This window comes from Sceloporus occidentalis, unplaced genomic scaffold, assembly GCF_023333645.1.
Source record: "Sceloporus occidentalis isolate IW3139 unplaced genomic scaffold, rSceOcc1.0.p SCAF_3, whole genome shotgun sequence".
In the NCBI taxonomy this organism is placed as follows: domain Eukaryota; kingdom Metazoa; phylum Chordata; class Lepidosauria; order Squamata; family Phrynosomatidae; genus Sceloporus; species Sceloporus occidentalis.
In genome coordinates this window covers 231154037-231177475 of record NW_028316983.1, presented here as the reverse complement: position 1 = coordinate 231177475, position 23439 = coordinate 231154037, and the positions used below count along the sequence as shown (strand labels likewise).

The 23439-nt window shown below is 43.4% G+C and overlaps 1 protein-coding gene across 1 annotated transcript in view; it reads left to right on the top strand.

Moving 5' to 3' along the window:
• The first annotated feature begins 3225 nt into the window (after window positions 1-3225).
• Window positions 3226-23439, top strand: part of EXT1 (exostosin glycosyltransferase 1) — a 332610-nt gene continuing 312396 nt past the window's right edge. The window contains exon 1 of the mRNA XM_089517870.1: window positions 3226-5250. Coding sequence (XP_089373996.1) covers window positions 4295-5250 — 956 coding nt within the window. The 5' untranslated portion in view covers window positions 3226-4294. The remainder of the gene's footprint in view (window positions 5251-23439) is intronic.

The window sequence follows — 23439 nt, the reverse complement described above, 5'->3', positions numbered from 1 at the left end:
AAACACGGGCCTGGAAACTGGCTTGACACAATGGCTACTTAATCTGAATGCCAGAATCTTACATTTTCTGCAAAGACATCTGCTCTCTGATATCCATTTATATGAGTAACAAATATTAACCCCCTTCTTATCAGTTTAGTCTTTCTCTATTCTCTCCTTCTCTCCTCTTTGTGATTATACAGCTCTTGATTTTTTCAAACTCTCTTAGTGAATGTAAATTTAGTCCAAGGGGCATATTTTAACCTTGGGATCTGTCTAAGAAATTTAGGCTATTGTATAGCTCTCTCTTTAGAGAACAAGTGTGGTGTCAGGGGTTGAGTATTGGACTATCTGGGAGAGCAAGTCTACCAACGCTTCTGCTACAACTTCTTTCGCAGAGTCTCAAAGAAGCTACAAGATCCCTTTGCATGCTGATATTCCAGACTAAAAGGGCTGTATGTCTTTGGATTCTTCCAACAGCTTTGATTCACTCCGTACTGCCTCCAAAGAAGTGGGTTGATAGCACAGAAACTCATGCAAAAATAAAAAAAAATCAGTTAGTTTTAAAGGTGCTGCCATACTTTTTTGTCCTCCCTCTTTCTTCATCCTTTTCATATGTCCTTAAAGCAGGTGGCCATGAACTATTGCATGCGGTAGAGGGCGCTCCTATAAACCTGTCGCTTTATGGAAGGGGGAACTAGGAACCCCTTTGCTCCTCTTCACTCTTCCCAGATATAAACAGTATGCACACACGCACACACGTGTGTGTGTATATATACAAACCACATGCATATACTATTTAAAACTATATATATAAATAATCTCAAATTTAATTCCAAGTTAGCATGTGCTCCTTCATTTTTCACATCCAAACCACAGGCTCAGTCCAGTCCTTGACTCTTTTGCTTTACTTACACATCCAATTGAAATTAAAAAACATTTTGGCTGGTGGGTGGGTTGAAAAGGGGAGAGGGAACCAGGTTTTAAAAGGTCTTGATTTAATCCATTTTGTCCCATGCTGGTTTGGAAGTTAATTCAGCATTAGGAGGATTAAAAGGTGCCCTTTAGCTCCTGATTCCAAATGCATGGGGTTCACTCAGAATTGGCTTCCAAGCCTGCATATACACTGGAAAAATAACTGGGTTTGACACCACTTTAACTGCCAGAGCTCCATGCTATGGAATTCGGGGAATGGCAGTTTATTGTGGCACCGGATTTTGAGCATGACTAAGGTGACCTGATAAATTCTTCTAGAACATGGCCACATAGCCCGAAAATCCCACAAAAAAACCTATGGATGCTGGGCTGTGAAAGCCTTTGACTTCACAGTGGCTCGGCATCCTCCTCTTCCAGGACATGCCTTCTGATCTGGCTTTCTGTCTATGAGGAATTCCTAAAATGTCCTCCATTTTGAGCATGACTAGGGTGACCAGGCATCCTCCTTCACCAGACATGTCTTCCATTTCAACCTTCCGTTCAAAATGTCCTCCATCTTAAGATCAGGGTGACCAAGCATCCTCCTTTTCCAGGACCTGTTCTCCATTTTAGTCTTCTGTCCAAAACTTCCTCCATTTTGAACATGACTCAGAAGTATGGATTTCTATTCCTTTGAAAGTTTGGAGCTTTCGTTTGGAAATGTCCTGCTTTTCTTGAAGGTCCTGCATTTGGTGGTGGCTTGTCCTCCTTTGTGGTTAGGACACCTGGTCACCCTGGGCCAGATGTTCCTAACAACAAAGGAGGGCAAGAGACCGCAAAATGTAGGACATTCCCAAACCTCTCATAGAAATATAAATTCATGCTTCTTAGTGATGCTCAAAATGGAGGGCATTTTGGAAATTCCTCCTGGATAGAAGGTAGAAACCGAGCACATGTCCGGGAAAAGGAGGACGCCTGGTCACCCTGGAGGACATCTTGGACGGAAGCTTGAAACAGAGGACATGTCCAGGAAAAGGGGGACGTCTGTCACTCTGGCCATGCTCAAAATGGAGGACATTTGGGGCAGAGGGTTGGAATGGAGGCCATGTCCGGGAAAGGGAGGACGCCTGGTCACCCTGAGCACCCTAAAACCACACAGGCTGTCCTGACTCCTTCCCTCCTCCAAAGCCTCCTCAGTCTTGGGGCTTGTTTTGGGTGTTCGTTTGCTGCTGCATTTCACACCTTGCAATATCTATCTCTGCCTAGCTCCCTCCAGTCCTCCACTTCGAGGGAGCAGAGGAGTGGGGCATTTTGGGGAAGGGAAGGAAAGGAGGGGAAAAAGGGGGGTGTTATGAATGGGTGCAGCGGAAGCCCCTCCTCTCTCCGGACGTGACGCCCAGCCAATCAGAGAGCCGGCTGCGTGGATGGATGAGGTCAGCGCGGCGGCGGGCACCAGCGACTGAGGAGGAGGAGGAGGAGGAAGGGAGGGGGAGGATGGAACGTTGGGAGTGTTAACATTCGGAAGGATTCCCGGGAACGTTCGGCGATCGAACGCCGCGGACGGCAACGTTCGGAGGGAGGCCAGAAGCGGAAGGAAGAGCAGCAGCAGCAGCAGCGTCCCACCGTCTGCTGCTGCTTTTGCAGAGCGTTGCGATGAATGACTGAAAGGGGCGGTGGGGGTTGTTGAGAGGCAGCGAAGGAAGGAAGGAAGGAAGGAAGGAAGGAAGGAAGGAAGAGGAGGCTCTTGCCCTGCTTGCCATCCCCACACGGACTGCGATCTCGCTTGCGAAGCCAAGCCTTCTCCGGATTTGATTACTATTCTTCTTCTTCTTCTTCTTCTTCTTCTTCCCCAGGAAGGCAGAGCAATGCAAGGATTCGTCAGGTTACGGCGCTCGCGGGGCTGGGAGCTGTGATCCAGGGTTTGCGGGTGCTGTGTCTGTGTCTCTGTGTGTGTGTGTGTATTGTGGTTGCTCTTCTCCCCCTTTGGAGCTGCCTGCTTGCAGGAGGATGAGGTTGAGGAGGCTTTTCCACTTGCAAGGGGGGGTTCTGCGAGGGCCACTGGCCACCGCCGTCGCCCCTTGAGCCTCTGTGTGTGTTTGTGGGTCCCTGTCTGCCGGTGTGTGTGTGGTGTGTGTGCAGGAGAGGAGGCAGGCAGAGGAGAGGAGAGGAGAGGAGAGGGCGGGACGAGTTTCCTCCCTCTCGCAAGAGCGGATTTAAGGGCAACAAGGGATCCCTTTTCGGGAGGGCGGCTGGGGCTTTCCCTGCCTCCGAAGGACGCCTCTCCCTCCCTCCCTCCCTCCCTGGCTGGCTTCCTCCCTTTCTCTCTCCTCCCAAAGCCGCCTTCTCCCTCATTCTTTCTCTCCTCCTCACACCTCCCATAGCGACCTTCTCATTCTCTCCCTTCTTTCCTTCCTTCCCTTTCTCCACTCTTTTTGTCCTCCCAAAGCAACACTCGCCCTCTCTCTCTCTCTCTCTCCTGTGTACTTCCAAAGCAACCTTCTCCTTCCTTCCTTCCTTCCTTCCTTCCTTCCTTCCTTCCATCCACTTTTTTTGTTCTCCTAAATCAACACTCTTTCTTTCTCCCCTTCTCTCTGCTTCCAAAATAACCTTCTCGTTCTTTCTTGCCTTCCTTCCTTCTCTCCATTCTTTTTGTCCTCCCAAAGCAACAGTCTCCCCCTTCCTTCCTTCCTTCCTTCCTCTCTTTCTGTCTACTTCCAAAGCAAACTTCTCATTCTTTCTTTCCTTCTCCCTACTTTCTCTCTCTCCTCCCAAATCAACTTTCTTCTCCTCCTCTCTCTCTCCTTTCTCTCTTTCATCCCAAAGAAACTTTCTTTTTTTCCACTTTCTTCCCAAAGCAACTTTCTCCTCTTTCATTCCTCTCAAAGCAAACCTTCTTTCCTTCCTTCCCATCTCTCCACTCTTTCTTTCCTCCCAAAGGAATCTTACCCTTTCTATCTTTCCTACTCTCCACTTTCTCTCTCCTCCCTAGGCAACCTTCTCATTCCTGCCTTCCTTTCTCTCCACTTTTTCCTCCTAAAGCAACCTTCTTTCTCTCTCTTCTCCTTCCTTCTTTCCTTCTCTCAACTCTCTTCCCAAAGGAACCTCTTTCTTTCTTTCTTTCTTTCTTTCTTTCTTTCTCTCCTTCCCTCCCTTCCCCTTCCCTTTCTTGGGCCATCCTAAGATGACAGACAGGAGGGCCAGGGAAAGTTAAAGAAGGTCGCCCACATGCGCTGCTGCATCAGCCCAAACCTTGGGGAAAGGCATCCAGAGAAGGTGGGTGAAGTGAGTGGGAAGCTTTTGGAGGCGGGAAGATGGCGGACTCAAGCTGAAAGTGCCCCCTGGCCAACTTGGGCGAGCCCTGCTGCCTTCCTCCCCAGCCCTCTCGACCCAAGCAGGACACATGCAGGCCAAAAAACGCTACTTCATCCTCCTCTCGGCTGCCACTTGCCTCGCCTTGCTCTTCTACTTCGGACTCCGAGCCTCCCAGAGCCCAGGCCGACGCCAGGCGTCCCATAGTGGCAAGCATGGCCTGCAGCATCCTAGCCCTGACCGCCCTTGGCCTCGCTTCCCAGACGCCCTCCGCCCTTTCCTCCCTTGGGACCCGCTGGAAAGTGAGGACTACAATGCCCATGGCTCCCCGAGGCAGAAGCGGGATGCCAACGCCAGTGTCTACAAAGGGAAGAAGTGTCGCATGGAGTCCTGCTTCGACTTCGCCTTGTGCCAGAGGAAGGGCTTCAAGGTTTATGTCTACCCGCAGCAGAAAGGGGAGAAGATTGCCGAAAGTTACCAAAACATCCTGGCCGCTATTGAGGGATCCCGCTTTTATACCTCTGACCCCAGCCAGGCTTGCCTCTTCGTCCTCAGTTTGGACACCTTAGACCGCGACCAGCTTTCCCCCCAATATGTCCACAACCTGAGGGCCAAAATCCAAAGCCTCCATTTGTGGAACAATGGGAGGAACCATGTCGTTTTTAATTTATATTCTGGCACCTGGCCCGACTACACCGAGGATGTGGGCTTTGACATTGGCCACGCCATGTTGGCCAAAGCCAGCATTAGTACGGAGAACTTCCGGCCCAACTTTGACATTTCCATCCCGCTTTTTTCCAAGGATCACCCCAGGACAGGAGGGGAAAAGGGCTTCCTGAGGTTTAACACCATTCCTCCCCTCAGGAAGTACATGTTGGTCTTCAAGGGGAAAAGGTACCTGACTGGGATAGGATCGGACACCAGGAATGCCTTATATCACGTCCATAATGGGGAGGATGTTGTCCTCTTGACCACCTGCAAGCATGGTAAAGACTGGCAGAAGCACAAGGACTCACGGTGCGATAGGGACAACGCTGAATATGAAAAGTAAGTTGGTCCACCACCTGGTCCTACCTTGGTTTCACCTCCTTGTCGCTAAGGTGACAGTGACAGCTTAAGGCTGGGGTTCTTCACCTTTGGGATTTTGGGACTTCAGCTCCCAGAATTCCTGAGCACTAGCCATTTTGGCTAGAAAGACTGGGAGCTGAAGCCCAACTTGGCTGTAGGACCAAAGGTTGAAGGACTTCGGTGGTTGAAGGACTTTCCATGCAGCTCAGCCTGTTGCTTGCTTTCTTCCCACCTTTGGTAAAGGTCGTAACATGCACTGTTGGGGCTGCCTTCAAAAAGCAAACAAACTTTCGTTTCAGTTGCAAACATTTCCCTCAGGTTGTAAGTTTAAAATTCCAAGTTGCGATGGAGGAGATCTGTTACCTTGGCCCAGGTTTGGAATAGGAGGTGCGGATTCTCGGCATGTTCCAGCATGGAGCTTCAGGGCTAGGTTCTGTGAGGCCTGGAGAGTTTGACATCAAAATTGCTGGTGGGAAATGAGTAGAGTAAGCTTCATGTTAACTTAAAGCAAGGGTGGGCAAAGTGCAGCCATCCAAGGCTGTTTGGGTGGCTTTCAGCCCCATCTATGGTCCTCAGGTTGATCTTATTATCTCATAAAAGAGAACTGACTCACTTGGAAGCCTCCGGGAGTGGGAAATCACTGTTTAAATAGGTAACAGGTCCCCCCTGTATGATTTATCATCACAAAAATGCCTGTTAGAAGTTGATTTTTTCTTTTGGGGAACATTTTTGGCAGGACATGTGGCCATTGAAAGTTCTCTGGGGCAGAAAATTGGCCCCTGGCCCCACCACAATTGCCCGCCCTTGAATTCAGGTGTGAAGCTGCCATTCTGTGCACACCTCCTTGGAAGTAAGACTCAGTCAGCATTTTGGAGCCTGCTGCTCAGAAAATGTCCATACGATTGCATTCTCAGTACAGGTTTCTCCATGATACTCTTCTGAATCTACATGAATAAAGATCAGGTTGTTCATTTCTTGAATGCACCGGTGTGTCCTTCCAAGTAAGATTGCTCCACATCAATGCTTTATCCTGGAACTTTATTTTTTTTTTATTATTATTTTTTGGTTTTGCTGGAGCTAGGGATTTGTAGTTAATTTGTCTCTGTGACAAATAGCCCTGTACCCAGTAGCATCTTTCCCTTTTTCAGTCATTCACACTCCCTCCCAGTGGTTTAATGTTCTCCTTTTTCACCTAGGAGAATATTGCCTAGAACAAAGTTCAAAGAAATCTGATGACTGGCTAAATATGTGGGTGTGTTTTAATTTATTTAGATGTGTACACCTAGACTTGCTTATCTGTGGTTTCTGACTCAGTACCAGAAACGGTTCAATTGATCTATGCAAGTTGAAATCTAGCTTTCGTGTTTATTTTTCTTTCCCAGCTCAGCTGTAAAATTGGTGACCATGAGGATGTGGGATTGCGCTAGCTTCCAAGCTCTTGGAGTGTGTTTTTCCACGTTGACCATTATTTCCAGGGGTAAAAACATTTCCTGTGGCTTTTCCACTGCGTGTCTGTTCCCCCTTCCCTACACTTTTGAAATCAGTCCTGTGGAGTAAATATAGATACGAAATGTAAAATTATCTGGGTGGTACCTTTTCATGGCCCTTTTGCTAGGAAAATATATTGGCAAGCTTTTGAGTTGTACAGAAATCAGATCCGGAGGATAATTTGCAATTTAAAAGCCTTCTGTATCATCCATTCAGATGCTCCTGTCTTACCTTAATTCTTTTTGCATCCAAGTTTCTCTTTGCTTGGGGTTTCCATAAAACACCCCCTTGTCACATTGTTTGGTTAATTCACCCTCTTTATCTTCCAACATAACTTGCAAATCAGGCACATAATTTTTTCATGTTGCTGCTGAGACAACAGTTGTGTTAAATTGGCCACAGTAGGGCTGTAGTGATAATGAGCCTGTTCAAAACTAATTAGTTAACTTTAAATGCTGACCACAGCTGAGTTGAGATTTTGAAGCTAAAGTGACCCTGTTACTGTAGAAGAAGGCAATGGAAATATTGTGACCATACCTGATGGTCCAAAGTGATATTCCCCCAGGAATGGCCTGGACTGTAAGCCTTCAGGCCTCAGAAATTTGGCAATCCATTTGGGAAGACTAGCTGCAGAAAGATTTGGCCTGCAGCCCTTTCAAACTGGCTATCAGTTTGCTAGAAACTAGGAAAACCAAATAGCAGCTAGGCACCAGATGACAAGAATGAACACCGCTGCTTCTTGCAAGAAGAGGAAGCATACGCCCTTGTCATGCATCTGGAATTTGTTAGAATGAATGTGGATGTAGCTTTATAGAGGTCATGGGACTATCATGCCAGCTATGTTCAGATACCAGGAACTCCATAGCTTGCGTATAGATAGCTCAGGAACTTTTTGCTTTAAAGTCTGCATGAGTGGAGTGTGCATGTACAAATAAAATACTTTTTAATCTGATGTTTGCATATATCTCTGTGTATTTGAGAGAGAGAGAGAGAGAGAGAATGCTTCAGATTTAAATGCCTGTAGGCTTTCAGGAATTTCTTTGTTTGGAATATGATCTACTAGCCTGGTGTTAGCAATCTCAGCCTAATGTTTCTGAGATTTTATACAGCTGTTTTGGCAACTTGTACAAGTTTTGATAGGAAAGTTTTCTCCCATTCTTCTGTGCTGAATGGCTCTACCTCAAAAGTGTGAGGCTTTGAGGTCTCAGCGTTTTGTGTAGAGCAAAATTACTTTCTCTGTCAAGTGTCATTCATTTCTTAAGGGAAAATATATGGGCTTCATTTCCTTTTCTTGCTATAAAAATGAGGCAATCCTCTGCTGAATGCCAGGACTGTAGGCAGAGTTTAGGTAGGTGGTATCTAATTTGTTTTCACATGAACCCCAAGGTCTGTACCAACTGACACCGGATACAAAAACAGCAACACACATGTGATTACAGACAAGGTGATTTGGAGCAAATTCCTCACCCAAGGAATATATTTTCAGATCTAGAGCTGGAGTTGATACACATAACCTCTTGTACATGGCATTTATTCCTGATTTCCCCCCCTGAGCTTTGCAAGACCGCATTTGGGCTGGGGTGGGTGGACAGGGAAGGCTTCTGGTTATCAAAATCATGGTGATCTACCACAAGACTGCTAGAGATCTCCTGGTAGATCCTGACTTAACTGCCTGCCTCCCTCCCTCCACAGCCTTGTCGTTCTTTCAAGGCAAGTTAATTGATGTTGATTTATGGCCTTCCGGAAAAGGTAAGGGCAATTACTTTTGCAAAACACAGATGACTAGGGCTTTACTTCAGAAAGACAGTGCCTTCAAGAGCAACTGTTGGCATTGCTAAAACTCACACAGAGGCACAGAGTCAATGGGGATTTATAAAGGTCTGTCATCTATCTTGCAGATCTCTCTTTTTTCTCTCCCCCCACTTCTCCTCCATCTCCTATTCAAGTGCTGTCCCTGCTTGGCTCTGCACTCACTTTATGAAACGTGACAAGGCCATGTCTTGGGGGAAGCATGACTTACAGAATACTCGGCCGTATCTCTTTATAAGCACATTATAGCTGTACTCATATATGAAATAGTTTTCTGTTTTTACCTTTCTGTTGGGAAGAAGGGGAAGGCTGCTTTTTTAAAAATAAAGATATGACCATTTGGGAGAGTTTTCAATAGTCATTTTTTTAAAAAAATCTATTGCATTTGATCTAAATTTAAAAGAAGCTTCTGGAGAGAAGACTGAGAATTGAATAGCTTGTTCTGTTCCTGGAAGATAGGGTTTAAGTGGTGATTAGGTATTATAGCAATCAAAAGCCTCTGTGGATAAAGGTCCAAAACACACTGCAGAAATAATCTAGTTTGAGACGTCTTTAACTGCCCTGGTTCAGTGCTAGGGAATCCTGGGAATTGTAGTTTATTGTGACATCAGAATTCTTTGACAGAGAAGGGTCAATGTCTCACAAAACTGCAGTTCCCAGAATTTCCTAGCATTGAACCACATCAGTTTAAACGGTCTCAAACTGGAGTATTTCTGTGGTGTGTTTTGGATGAAAGGCAGTATATCTCTGCCTACCAATATTGGGAATAGTCAGGAAACTGCCATTAGCTTTCTGCTGTGCTCTGAGCTTCCTCCCATTGGGAAACTGAATAAAATGGACTTTAGTCTTTCCAATCTAGCAAGGCTTGTGTGTGTGTGTGTGTGACCTTTCAAGTTGCCTGTTGAATTATGGGAACCCCATGACTTTCATAAGGTTTTCTTAGGCAAGGAATAATCAGAGATAGTTTTGACAGTTCTTTCCTCTGAAATTTAGCTTGCAGCACCTGGTATTTGTTGCTGGTCTCCTATCCAAGTACTAACCAGGGCTGACCCTGCTTTGCTTCCAAGATGAAATTGCTTCTGGTGCCTTGAGAGCAGAGAGGGCATTCATTTAAAAAGACAAAAAGAAGATGCCCTGTCAACAGTATAGACACTGGGCAACCTTGGCTGCACTCAGTTGGGCACTGTCAGATGTTTCTGCGCTTTCTGGTTTCCTTTGACACTTGAGCTTGAATTTGCTGAGGAATTTTATCTTACCTTGTTTTCTCTGATGGACAGGAGCGCGGATATTCAGCAAGTGGCCTGTTGGCCTGGTAGTATTGATCCTGGCAAGGCAGGCAGAGAGTGGCTGGTTGAGACAAGGCCTGTTGAGCTGCAGTATGAACCTACATAATTAGACTTTGTCTCAGTCTCTCAAGAAGGGAGGAATTTGTATACTGTTAGTAGAATAAGAGTCAGGGTGGTGTAGTGGAGCCAGTATGGTGTAGTGGTTTGAGTGGTGAACTAGGACTACAGAAGACCAGGGTTTGAATCCCTGCTCAGCCATGGAAACCCACTGGGTGACTCTGTGCAAATCATATTCTTTCAGCATTAGATGAAGGCAGTGGCAAATGTCTTCTGAATAAATTCTGCCAAGAAAACTTTTTTACGGTCTGCATAAGTCAGAGTTGACCTGAAGACAAATAACAAAAGTATGACAAATAAAATAAATCTGCAATCATGTTTGGTCTTTCTTGGGTTTAAAACCCACTGATATTATGGGGCTGGATTCCAAAGAACCTGGTTAGGACAGGGCTGCACAGTTACAATCTTTCTGATAAATCTGATTACATAGTTAATGAATGGCCCAAAGGGACAAAGTGATGAATAAAATTTAGTAACTTAGTTGTAATTTAGCAAGTAATTAAGTGCTGTCTAAACTGCTGAGTAGCCCACATTTTTTCTTTCTTTCTCTGTTTCTTCCATCCCACTTCAGCTCTGCTGATGAGTCTTCTACCTTTTTTGCAATATGCTCTGGAGAGTTTGACATGTTTTGGCTCACTCTTTCCAAGTTCTATTAAGAAATCCATCTGCAGGAGCGAACTAATTAATTTCCATCAAAGTTATGCATCTCAGCAGATAAAGCTGATGCTGAGCAAAATGAATTGCATTACCTTGATTAGAATACTTGCAAACAGGTTTAAGAATTGGCTTGTTCTCTCTCTGCTTATGCATATGTGTAATAGACATTATATTGGCATTCATGACTTGAGTGGTTGGCTCCTTTTAGGCTTGTTTTGAGTATCCATAGTTTTGAATCATTTGAATGACTCTTCAATGTCCTTTTGTTTGGGGGCAGATAATTATATTGGTTGTATGGTGAACCATGAAGCTAAAATTCTATAGTTGAGTCTCTCATATGTATTCTGAAATATTCCAAAGTCTAAAATGTTTTCGTGGGTGGCTGAGATAGTGATATCTTTGCATTCCGATGGTACAGTGTACACAAACTTTGTGTCATGCACATAATTGTTAAAAATATTGTATAAAATTTTACCTTCAGGCTAGGTGTATAAGAGGTAAAGGTAAAGCTAGTCCCTTTACATGAATGTTTAGTCATAACTAACTGTAGGGGGTGGTGCTCACCTCCGTTTCTAAGCTTAAGTGCCAGGGTTGTCCGAGGACTGCTCTGGTGGTCATGTGGCCAGTGTGACTGCACTGAATGCTGTTACCTTCTCACTTAAGTGGTACCTATCTATCTACTTGTATTTTCGAACTGCTAAGTTGGCAGAAGCTGGGGCTAGTAACAGGAGTTCACCCCTTCATGCAGCACTCACACTTCGAACTGCTAACCTTCTGGTCTTTCGATCATCAGAATTGGTGTCTTAACCACTAAGCCATCACATCCCTGGTGTACGTGAAACATAAATGAATTTTGTATTTAGATTTGTGTCTTGTCTCCAAGATACTTCAATATAAATATTCTAAAATCTGAAATCCCAAATATTTCTGGTCCCAAGCAATTTTGGATAAGGGAGATTCAACCTGTATATATCTGCTCACCTGCAAACCTACTGAGTTCCATTGTTCCTATTCCCAGGAGAGTGAGTGTAGGATTCCATGTACATTTTTTTAATATCTTTATATTTATATACGCTACCGTACTGATGGTAGCCTGTTTAACATAAGCTGCCTGAGGGCCCGCACTAAGACTCTAAACTATCTAGTCCGTGAGCTGCTTTTTGCTGACGATGCTGCCTTCGTTGCCCATACGGAAGGAGTCCTGCAGCGCCTAACATCTTGTTTTGCAACAGCTGCAGAGTTCTTTGAACTGGAAGTCAGCCTGAAGAAAACGGACGTTCTCTACCAGCCGGCACCTCAGGAAAAACACTACCATCCCCACATCACTGTAGGCACATCTGTGCTTAAGTCCGTCCAGCAGTTCACCTACCTGGGAAGCATCATCTCCTCAGATGCCAAGATTGATAAAGAGATCAATCACAGACTGGCAAAGGCATATAGCGCATTTGGAAGGCTTCACAAAAGAGTCTGGAGTAACAAACACTTGAGGCGAAGCACAAAAATCAGTATAGAGCCATTGCACTGTTTATTCTTCTCTGTGGGTCTGAAACATGGGTCACCTATCGCCAACACCTACGACTCCTTGAAGGCTTTCATCAGCGCTGTTTATGCACAATTCTAAATATACACTGGACTGACTATGTGACGAATGTTGCTGTCCTTGAGCAAGCAGGGATCACCAGCATTGAGGCCATGCTATTGAGGACACAGCTGTGCTGGGCAGGACATGTTTCTAGGATGAAGGACCATCGCCTCCCAAAAATAGTATTCTACGGTGAACTCACCACGGGTCAGTGTAAGAGGGGCGCCCCAAAGAAGAGATACAAGGACTCCCTGAAACAACATTTCAGGCTTGGCCAAATTGATCACCAACAATAGTCTGCCCTGGCCTCGCATCGGGAGGCATGGAGACGCACTATCCACGATGCTGCAGCTTTTTTCGAAAGCTCATGCCGAACGAATCTCGAAGAGAAACGACAACGCAGAAAGAACCGCAACCTGGAAACATCACCCAAAGAGACCTTCCGCTGTGCTTTCTGCAACTGGACCTGTTTGTCCCGGATTGACCTTTTTAGTCACCAACGTGCTTATACAGAGCGTGGAATGAGTCCTTCCTGAATCTTCGTTCGCGAAGCAAAGCCAGATGATTAAGTCAGTCAGTCAATAAAACTGTAGTACAAGCTCAAACTAACATATACTAACATTTAACTCAAATAAATGTACATATAACACATATAAACAAAACCCCACAAACAAATACAAATGACTTGCTTTTCTATCCCTGCTGGTTCAAAATTTATATCTTACAATTTCTTTCAATGTAAGGTTCATTCAGCAGAGATTATGGGTGCTTGATAAAAGGCTTTTTTTTGCTGTTGGTAAGATGTGGAAAAATCAGTTTAAAATGTACAGATTTAAGGAAGGAGAGAACTAAGTAGAGAAACAGATGAAATGAAAGGATTCCATGTTTAATAACACATTTATTGACATTTTGGGAAGTGTATACATACTGAAAGGTTAGACCAAGTTCCCTGCAAAATAAACGTAGATGTGTAAGGTACTTTCTCACTCTGTCTTTGAATATGAAGAATCAACAAATACTGTATCAGATCTCAGTAACGTTAATTATGTGTCTGTCCGTACGCAGAATATGCCCAGCTGTCCAAACCAATATACCAGTATTGTTTATAAAATTTTAAGGGTCATTGAGGTAATAGGGAGCTACAGATAAATATTTTAATTGTGAATCTTTTAGATCTTTTTTTTTTAAATGACAAGAATGCACTTGGTTAGAGGGGTTTGTTCCTTGTGTGCTTCTTTTTAAAAATCCCTGAGGGACAAAAGGGCTGTGTACACAGCCCTGAAGGGGCGGCCTCCAGCTGCCCCTGTTACAGTCACATTGGGGCCTTGGCCACCACACGCCATGACCCCAATCTAGCCTTTGCAGGGCGCGATAGCTGTGTTGTCGCGGCTTGGCGGTGCTCTTTTGGTGCTACGTCGTATGTATGCAGTGCCGGAGAAATGCCGTGATGCCACCCACCATGCGATGCAATGCGCAGCATCACGCCGGCCTGGGGGTGGGGCCAGGGGCATGCATTGTGTAAACACTACGCCCTGATTCTGCCCCCAAGCCAGCCCAAACTTACAGTCTGCACAGCCCCCCCCCCAACTAGAAAAGCACCGTCACTGACTTTAATCCAAGTATACAATTTTTCTCTTCTCAGTTGAGCTTTGAAAATACTGGCCCCTCGTGGGGTGCTTGGATTGTCATTGTCATTTCTCTTGTAAAGCCAACCTCTTGGCCTTGCAGAAGAAAATATGAAAATACGAGTTTCAATAATTTGTTCCTTACATCAAAAGCAAGCATATGCAACAAAGGCTCCATATATTGTTGGACTGTAGTTTCCATCAGACTTAGCCTGATGATCAGGGGTGTGTAATGTGGGGACCTGCAGTTCACCAGTATCTGGAGGGCTGTGCAATATACACATCCCCATTGCCCAATTTGTGCCTAATTATCAAACCAGCAGGGAAACTAGCAATACAATGCTTCCTCTGTTTTCGTGGGGGATTCGTTCTGGACCCCCCTGCGAAAACGAAAAAATGTGCATATTCAAGCCCTATTAGCTGGAATTGAAATGTGCTCCCACAGGGGTGTGCAGGTGCATGTCCCATTTTAACTCCCTCTGTTTGTCCCCTGTGGATATTCAAGGAGCGTGGATCTGAAGGCCTTCTATACCTATGCAATCAGAACAGGTGAGTCTTCATGGAGAAAGGTATTCTGTAGATAGGAGCCACCACACACAAGACTCTTTTCTTGGTAACTACCAATCATGGAGTGATGGCACCGAAAGAAGTACCTTTCAGTATGAAATTTATACATTGAGAGGAGCACAAAGTAAGGAAACCAAAACCAATCACAGCTCATCTGTACATCTGCATGGGAGAGCTGAAATCACTGGGTGTAAGTGCTGCCTTGATTTGAATTGTTGTTCTTGCTGTTACAGGAGGAAATTGCCAATGAGGCAGAACACATGTAAAGGGATGAGGGGGTCCTTGGAAGGAGATCACTGGTAACATGAATTTGCTGGGTTCATATGTATCTGAGCCTCTGTTAAGGGGTTGGGTGGGGAAGCACAGTAATGCAGCAACACTTTACTTCCAGCTAGTCTCTGAGACTTTAGTTATTTGGATTGTATACCAGAACTGCATGGGATCCAACCATGGGGAATTGACAGTCACATGACCCTGTAATGTATGAATGGGGCCTCTTAGAGACTATTTTGAAGCAAAGTGCTGTTTTTAAGATAAATAGCATCAAGCATTTACTTAACTTAATGGATGGGTGTTTGACGCCTTGCTGAAATGCGATTTCCTGAGGTTTTCTATATTCATTATCTGCCTAGAAGCTGTATCAGGAATACCCAAGGAGTTGTCTGTGCATGTAGATAGCTGACCATTTCCATAATAAGAGATTAATAGTCACAGGCTTATGTGTGTAGTTTAACAACGTCCTTTGTATTGTTTAATAGTCTGTTGTGTGTAATGTGTTTTGTCTCTAGGCTGTAGCTGTTTCCAGGGATGGTAATGCCGTAAGTAACCACTACATCAGATTACTTAAGAACCAAAGAATGAATGAGCATAACCTTAAATTATGTATTACAGTGCTACAGATTACCAAATGGATTGGGAGGAGGTAGAGAAAAAAATCCACCCTCTTATTTTTTTTCTTCCCCTTTTCAAATTGTTCTCTGTGTTAGGCATGAGTGTGTTAGACCCCATGTTTTGTCTGTAGGGTTAGGGTTTTTCCAGTTACTAAGGTCATGTAGAGGATCATATGCAAATACTGGAAATCAATCAGATTAGATAAGAGTGGGACAGATGTGACAGTAAATTCCTATGTTTTTATCACAAAAAAATCGTATATATGATAGTAGCAGGCATTCTGGTTCTTGGGTTTCATAGATCTCTGCCTAATCAGGAATTTTGTTGACTCTTGGAAGTGTGTGTCACTTCATGTAAATATTATTATTATTATTATTATTATTATTATTATTATTATTATTAACCTTTATTTATAAAGTGCTGTAAATTTACACAGCGCTGTACATACAATCTTTCTAATTGGATGGTTCCCTGCCCTCAGGCTTACAATCTAAAAAGACACGACACAAAAGGAGAAGGGAGTGGTGGTGGGGAAGGGGATGAGGGCCAGCAGTTCTTATTTACCTCCGAGGCCTGGATCAGGGGAGATGGACTGGAGGGAGGGCTTGGCATCGTAATGGATGGTTAATCTTCTTCCAGGGAGGCCTGTTGGAGCTAGCCTGCCTCTCTAGTAGGATAATACATATGAAATACATAGCAATACAGGAAATGATTCAATAAAACAGGCAACAAAGAACATCAAATAGCAAGTGACAGTTATGCAATGCCTGGGAATGCTTCTCTGAACAGGATGGTCTTCAACTCCGTTTTGAAGCTGGTTAAAGAAGTGATGGCTCTTGCTTGTGGGGGAAGAAGGTTCCAGGAGTGAGGGGCAGTGTGTGAAAAGGGGCGAATCCAAGATGGGGCAGAGGAAATCCTGGGCTGGGACAGCAGACCTTGACTACCAGAACGGAGGGCCCTAGTGGGAAGGTGAGGAGAAATAAGGTCTGATAAGTAAGGAGGGGCCAGCCCATGGAGGGCTTTAAACGTTAACAGCAGGAGCTTATACTGAATGCGGAAAGGGAGTGGGAGCCAGTGAAGGGATGCCAACACAGGAGAGATGTGGTCAAAGCGGTGGGTGGATGTGATAATGCGTGCAGCTGAATGCTGGACAGTAATTAAAGGACAGAGGTGAGAAAGAGGAAGCCCAGCCAGGAGGATGTTACAGTAATCAAATCGTGAGATCACTAGGGCATGGACCAGGATCTTGGCAGTAGAGGCAGCGAGATATGGTCGGATTTTGGCAATATTGTATAAAAAGAATACAAGCCTTGGCTGTGGTCTGGATCTGAGGGATACACAACAGAGAAGAGTCAAAGATAAAACCAAGACTGCGGGCTTGCTGGACTGGTTGAATAGAAATGTTGTCCACAGAGACAGAAAAGGAGTGTTGAAGGGTGGGCTTAGGAGGAAAGACAAGAAGCTCCGTCTTGGACATATTGAGCTTCAAACGCCGATGGTGCATCCACTGCGAGACAGCTGTGAGACAAGACGAAACTTGCTTTTCAAGCCTTGGAGAAAGGTCAGGGGTGGAAAGATACAACTGGGTGTCATTGGCGTACAGATGGTAGGAAAAACCAAGAGAGCTAATGAGTTTACCTAAGGACAGTGTGTAGAGAGAAAACAGAAGGGGACCCAGTACAGAGCCCTGGGGAACTCCAACAGATAAGGGAACGGAGGACGAAGTCTGATCACCTGTGACCACTGCAAAAGATCTGCCAGACAAATAAGATCTAAACAGAGTCTGAGAACCCAAGGTCAGAAAGTATATCAACTAGAAGACAGTGATCAACGGTGTCAAAGGCTGCAGACAAATCAAGAAGGATGAGAACAGAGTAAAGGCCATTAGCCTTGGCCTGTAAAAGGTCATTCGAGATCTTAGTGAGAGCTGTCTCTGTGGAATGCCTTGGGCGGAAACCAGACTGAAAGGGATCGCGAATGGAGTTGGCTTCAAGAAACTCAAGACAGCGAGAATAAACAACCCATTCCAAAACTTTAGAAAGAAAGGGAAGAAGAGAAATCAGACGATAGATAGCTAGACAGAGAGAAGGGGTCAAGAGAAGGTTTTTTCAGAATTGGGGAAATGAGAGCATGTTTGAAGTCCGACGGGAATCCAAATTTTCTTAGCTCTTTCTGCCTTCTTTTCTTAGGTGCTGCTTTCTCTCACTGCTTAATTTACCAGGAAATTATTTTGATGAAATCCTGTAGCTTTGCATAATATCCAACAGTCTATAATTCAAAGAATCTAGTGTGGAGTCATGAAAGCAAACTGAGGATATAGAGGCGGTTGGCCAAGTAAGATTTGACTTGCTTCTTGCACAAAAGAGACACAGAAAGAAAGAAAAAGTAGACATGAGAAGGAATTCTGGTTTACAAAGAGGCCTTGATCCCGTAAACAGCTCTGTGTGGTTTTGGATAATGTGATCCAGATAAATCCCATTCTGGATAAATATTTCTCTGTGTTGTTGTTTGCCTTTAAGTTGTTTCCGACTTATGGTGACCCTAAGGTGAACCTATCATGGGCTTTTCTTAGCATGTTTCTTCAGAGAGGGTTTGCCATTTGCCATCCTCTTGAGGCTGAGAGACTGTGACTTGCCCAAGGTCACCCAGTGGTTTTTCATGGCTGGGTGGGGATTTGAATCCTGTTCTCCAGAGTCATAGTTCAAGCCACTACACCATGCTCCCTTTCCCAATGGAAACCCCCTTTTTATTTATCTTTTCTCATAGATTAACAAACTCATAATTTTGAAAATAGCCACAAAATGCTCTTCATGTGATAAAACATGAAAAGGGAGCTAGCATTGTATTGATATAAATTTGATTATATTACATCTGAACCCTCATTTGGCCCTTCTAATTACTTTATCTGATTTCTTATTAGGTTATGAATTCTGATGTACATACAGAACTGCTTAAGACCAAAGTTTTGGGGTTATGCAGTCCATTTCTCATTGTTTCTTGAAACTGTGGAGTCTTCAGACAGCCTAAGAACAGTAGCAATGATGTGCCATAGCTGTTCTGTTGGGATGTCACTTATCCTCTGTAATTTGTAGGAGTATCTGTGATGGTGCATAGCAGTGGGAGGATTATTCTCTGTTGGAATGGTACTCCAATTTCTAGATTTGGAAATACTTTCCCCCTGTGATTCATGCACACTACCTTTCAGGATGCTGCATTTTGGTTACTCAGTTTTTCTGTTTTGGAAATGTGATGCCTTGCCAAAGAATCAACAATCAAGCTGGGTTAATAAATATGAATTTTGCAAATATGAATGTTTGTATGCATATATTCTAAATTGAAAACAAGTAGCTTGATGAATTTCTACAGTAAATAAACATGGAAACACTCATACAGGGCACACAGCAAATGTGTTTCACCCAAGAATGGTAGGTCTGATAGATTTCAGTTCTCAGTTATTGCAACAGATTTTTATGTAAATACAATGGAAAGAATATGGTTGCTTCAGTAACACACATACAAAAATTGAAATAAAGAAGAGGAGATTAGCACATCCTCCACAGAGGGTTGGCACAAACTAGGACTAGGACACTGAGAGACCTGGGTTTGACAGCCCCTTCGCTGGGTGACCTTGGGCAAGTCACACTCTCTCAGCCTCTTGGGGTGGGGCAAAGGCAAACTCCCTCTGAACAAATTCGGCCACAAAAACTATCATCATGTAGAGGTTTCTTAGAATTACCATAAGTCAGAAATGACTTGAAAGGTACACAACAAAGTGCACACAATTTGTAAAGCACTGCCACAGGTTTCAAATGATTGCAATACTGCTCCTGTTTCCAAGCCTTTAAGAGACATTGCTATAAGCAGTCAATTCAATTACAGGCTTGCAATGAAAAAACTTTTCAATATTGTAGCTATTTTTAATGTATTTTGGGGTGCTGAATTCGAAAACCGTAATATAAAAATGTTGTACCACACATGGTTATTTCACAAATTCAATATTTTTTAGCAATTCAGTTGTTAGTCAGCTTTGATTAAATGTGGACGCAGATGTTCCAGCGCGGTATTTTTTAGTGCTTTTGAACGGATTTTTGTGTCTCTTATCAGAGAATCAGCAAAGTGTTTTCAAAGTCTATTAAAAGTCTTTAACTCCTTTCTTACTCTTTGCAGGATAATTCTTTGTGGGATCATTTCATTCAGTCCCATATTACAGCATAGAAACACCAAAGCAAGTCATGAAAAATTACGTGATGGAGGAAATCTGAGGTCATTTTTGAATTTAGAATGCCCAATTCCTATAAAACTAGTATACATTTCTTTAAAAAGTTTTTATGAATCTCGGTTTTGCAGACCTGTGTAATTATTGTAAGACAATTAACACTAAAAGAGTAAAGCTAAATTAGTTTGTTGAAAAATATCCTTCCCATCATTCCCCACTGTATCATTTTTAAAACAGTTTTGTAAATCAGCTTCCTGATTTGTTTCCTTTGTTGTATCTTTGGTTCTTTCTGTGCAATTGAATGGAACAGAATTAGCCCTGATTTGGCTATGAATCATAGAATCATAGAGTTGGAAGAGACCACAAGGGCCATCCAGTCCAGTCCCCTGCCATGCAGGAACTGAGAGAAAAATATTGAGTGCATTAAAAATGTGAAGAGTGAAGGCTTCCAGATCACGTATCTTTTTCATATCCTTTCATAACTGAGATGTCCTATAATTATATGTTTGGATTTGTGCCTTTTGACACAGGGTTTGCTATAAACTATAATCATATGGAGGTTTCTATTGTCTGCTTGCATTCAATTAAAATCCCATTTGAGTTCCTGGCATGCACGTCTCAGATATCTGTTTTTGATAACCATTCTTCTCTCTGTTGCATGAGTTGTTCAGCTTAGAATGTGCCTTCAGTCCATCTTTAAATTCCTCCAGTTTAATTTAGGGAGAATAGTAGAGCTGTAAGAGTCAGTGTGGTGCAGTGGTTTGAGTGTTGACTTTGGATCTGGAGACGAGGGTTTGAATTCCCTGTTCAACCATGGAAACCCATTGGGTGACCTTGGACAGTCACACACACTCAGTCTCAGAGAAGGGCAAAGGCATCACCCCCCTGAACAAATCTTGCCAAGACATCCCTGTGATAGGTTTTCCTTTTGTTGTTGTTGTCCGACTTACGGTGACCCTATCATGGGCTTTCTTGGCAAGATTTATTCGGGGGGGGGGGGTTGCTATTGGCTTACTCTGAGGTTGAAAGAGTTTGACTCTTGGCGGGTTTCCATGGCTAAGCCAGGATTCGAATCATGGTCTCCCATTGTCCTAGTCCACTGCTCAAACCACTATACTTCATTGGCTCTCTCAGGTTTGTCTTGGGGTCACCATAAGTTGGAAGTGACTTGCAGGGACACAGCCACAATCATTACCCACAAAATTGCTTTTATCAATAAGAGGTAATGTGGTCATACCCTGTTAAAAAATATATGGCCCTTTGGGGCCTAAAGGCCAGTGGGGTGGGAACATAGTGAAATTACCCCTTAAACTCTCATCTGGTGGAATTAAGGGTATTTCTCAGGGCAAACAGCTTGATTGTTTTGTGCAGTGAATAATGGTGCTCCCCTCCAGATTGTCTGTTGGGGTAGTGTTTGTGTCTTCAAGTTGCCTGTCAATAGTGACCCCATAAATTTCATAGGGTTTTTTTAGGCAAGGAATACTGAGGTGGTTTTGCCAATCCCTTCCCTTAAAATATAGCTTACAGCAACTGATATTCATTGGTGGTCTCCCATTCAGATACTAACTTGGGCTGACCCTGCTTTGCTTCCAAGATCAGACAGGATCTGGTGCCTTTAGGGTATTTAAGCCCTGGCAATTGCCCTTTGCTGACCGAGAGGCTGCCTAGGCCATCACCTCTTTCCCCAAGATGGGAGAAAGCATCTTGCAATTCAGCAGAATGTGTTTATGACTTCTAAAAATGAGGCTGCTATGTGCCCTTGTTGTCTGCTTGACTTGAGAAAAAAGTTGGTGCACAAACCGTAAATTCATCACCAAGAAAATGTGAAATTTATAAGCAGTGATACTTGCGACTTAGGATGAAGTTTTACGCAATCCTGTCATAGGCTTTTATTGGCAGAATTTATTAAGAGGTTTGCCATTGCTTTCCTCTTCAGCTGAGAGAGTGGGACTTGCCCCAGGTCACCTACTGTGTTTTCACGGCTAAGATGAGATTCACACCCTGGGGTCCTAGTCCAACACTTAACTCTACCATACTGTGCTTTTCTCTTTTTATTCATGTGCAGAATTTTAATGACCCAGCCTACACCTTGGTTTTTTTAAAAGATGTAATAGGATTTTTTTACCCTTGAGAATTGCTACTCTTGGATATCTCCCCCCATCACCCACAGATAACTGCAGACACATTTGATAACAGCATCTGATTTACAGGTGTAGCTGGGGAGTTTGATGTTTAACTGTTGTAAAATGTGCCATCCAAATTGCATCCGTTATCTTCTGCAGGTGCCAAAATCAGAGTCTGCCTCTGCAAATCAAACTCATTATTTGCAGATGAAGGGGAAGAACAATTCTTGGTGCGTAGCAAGGGAGATTACACTTCAGAAGGCAAGGAAGCTTTGCTTTAGGATTCATTCCTTGGGAGTCTTTCCACATAGGCAGCCCATAGGTGTATTTTGGGGATTTTAGGAATGATTTTTCTGTTTGATTTGGCACCTGCTGTTGTGCAAAGTGATAGTGGATGAAAAATTAATGATAATTTTCCTAATTCAAGAGAGAGGAATATAAAATTATAGGATTTATTTTCATGCTACATTGCTCATTCCTATATACATATATATATATATATATATATATAGTACAGTAGTGTGTTTAAAAATTTGTTAACGTGAGGCTGGAAGTTTAAATCCATTGTTCAGAGGAAGAAGATGAAAAGTAAGTATGGAGTATGGAGTCTGATTAACATGGGAAATGGCAGAGCGTCAATAAAGCTAAAAATTGATATGAGCATACAGCATACACTAGACTCATTATGAATTTACAAAAACCTGTTTGTAACTTATTAATTGTCAGATTCTCTTTTCTTCTGTGGTAGGAAATTAAGCAATACCTGTGGTGTACACACACTGTGCATACTAAAACAATGATAAGAGGAGGGGAAGAGGATTGCTCAGTGATTTGGTGATCAGATGGAGAGAATGATGCTCGGGGGTGGGGGGGGGGGGATAACTGACACACACCCCAGCCACTAAATTTAGCAACAAAGGGCTGATTCATATGTTGTATGCAGCATTTCATGACTGCCAGTTGTGTATATATGAACAGTTTCCTTTAAAATGCATGGTGTTGCAACTGGAAGTATTTCTGTCATGATTTCTATCTGAAAAATGCTTCCAGATGCAACAATCCTGAATTCTGAAATATTCCAAAATGGTCCACATGGATTGCTAAGATAACAACATCTTTGCTTTCCGATGGTTCAGCTTATGCAACATTCATTTCATGCACAAAAATATTAGAAAATGTTGTGTATAAAGTTACCTTCAGGCGGTGTGCATAAGGTGTGTATAATTTGTATAATGTGTATAAATGACTATCATGTTTATCTTGCTATGTATATGCAGATACTCCAAAATCCTAAATACTCTGAAATCCAAAACACTTCTGATCCTATGCATTTCAGGTAAGGGAGACTCAACCTGTACGTTTTGTTAAAGGCTAACTTCTCCTTACCAATATGGTAAAAGCATGAATGTGCTGTCATTTTCTCAGGAGCTCTTTCACACTACATAGTTACAGCATTATGAATCTGCATCAGCTACCATGGCCGAATGCTGGGGTTTGTAGTGTGAGGATGGACCAAAACTCTCTGGCTGAGAATTCCAGATACTCCTCCCTAAACTGCAGATCCCAGAATTGCATAGGATGGCAGTTAGTCATCATAACATTATAATTGTGCAGTATGAAAGGGTCCTCAGTCACAAACAAGTCTTAACACAAGAGTCAGGCACTCTATGTGCAGACCTATATATACACAAGCCTGATTAATATGATTTCTCTCCCTGTATTAGTTATTTTTGAAGGGTAGGAATCATGTAGCCTCTGAAGTTGTCTTCTCACATCCTACTTTGTGTGTGGTAGAGGAGAAGCGCAC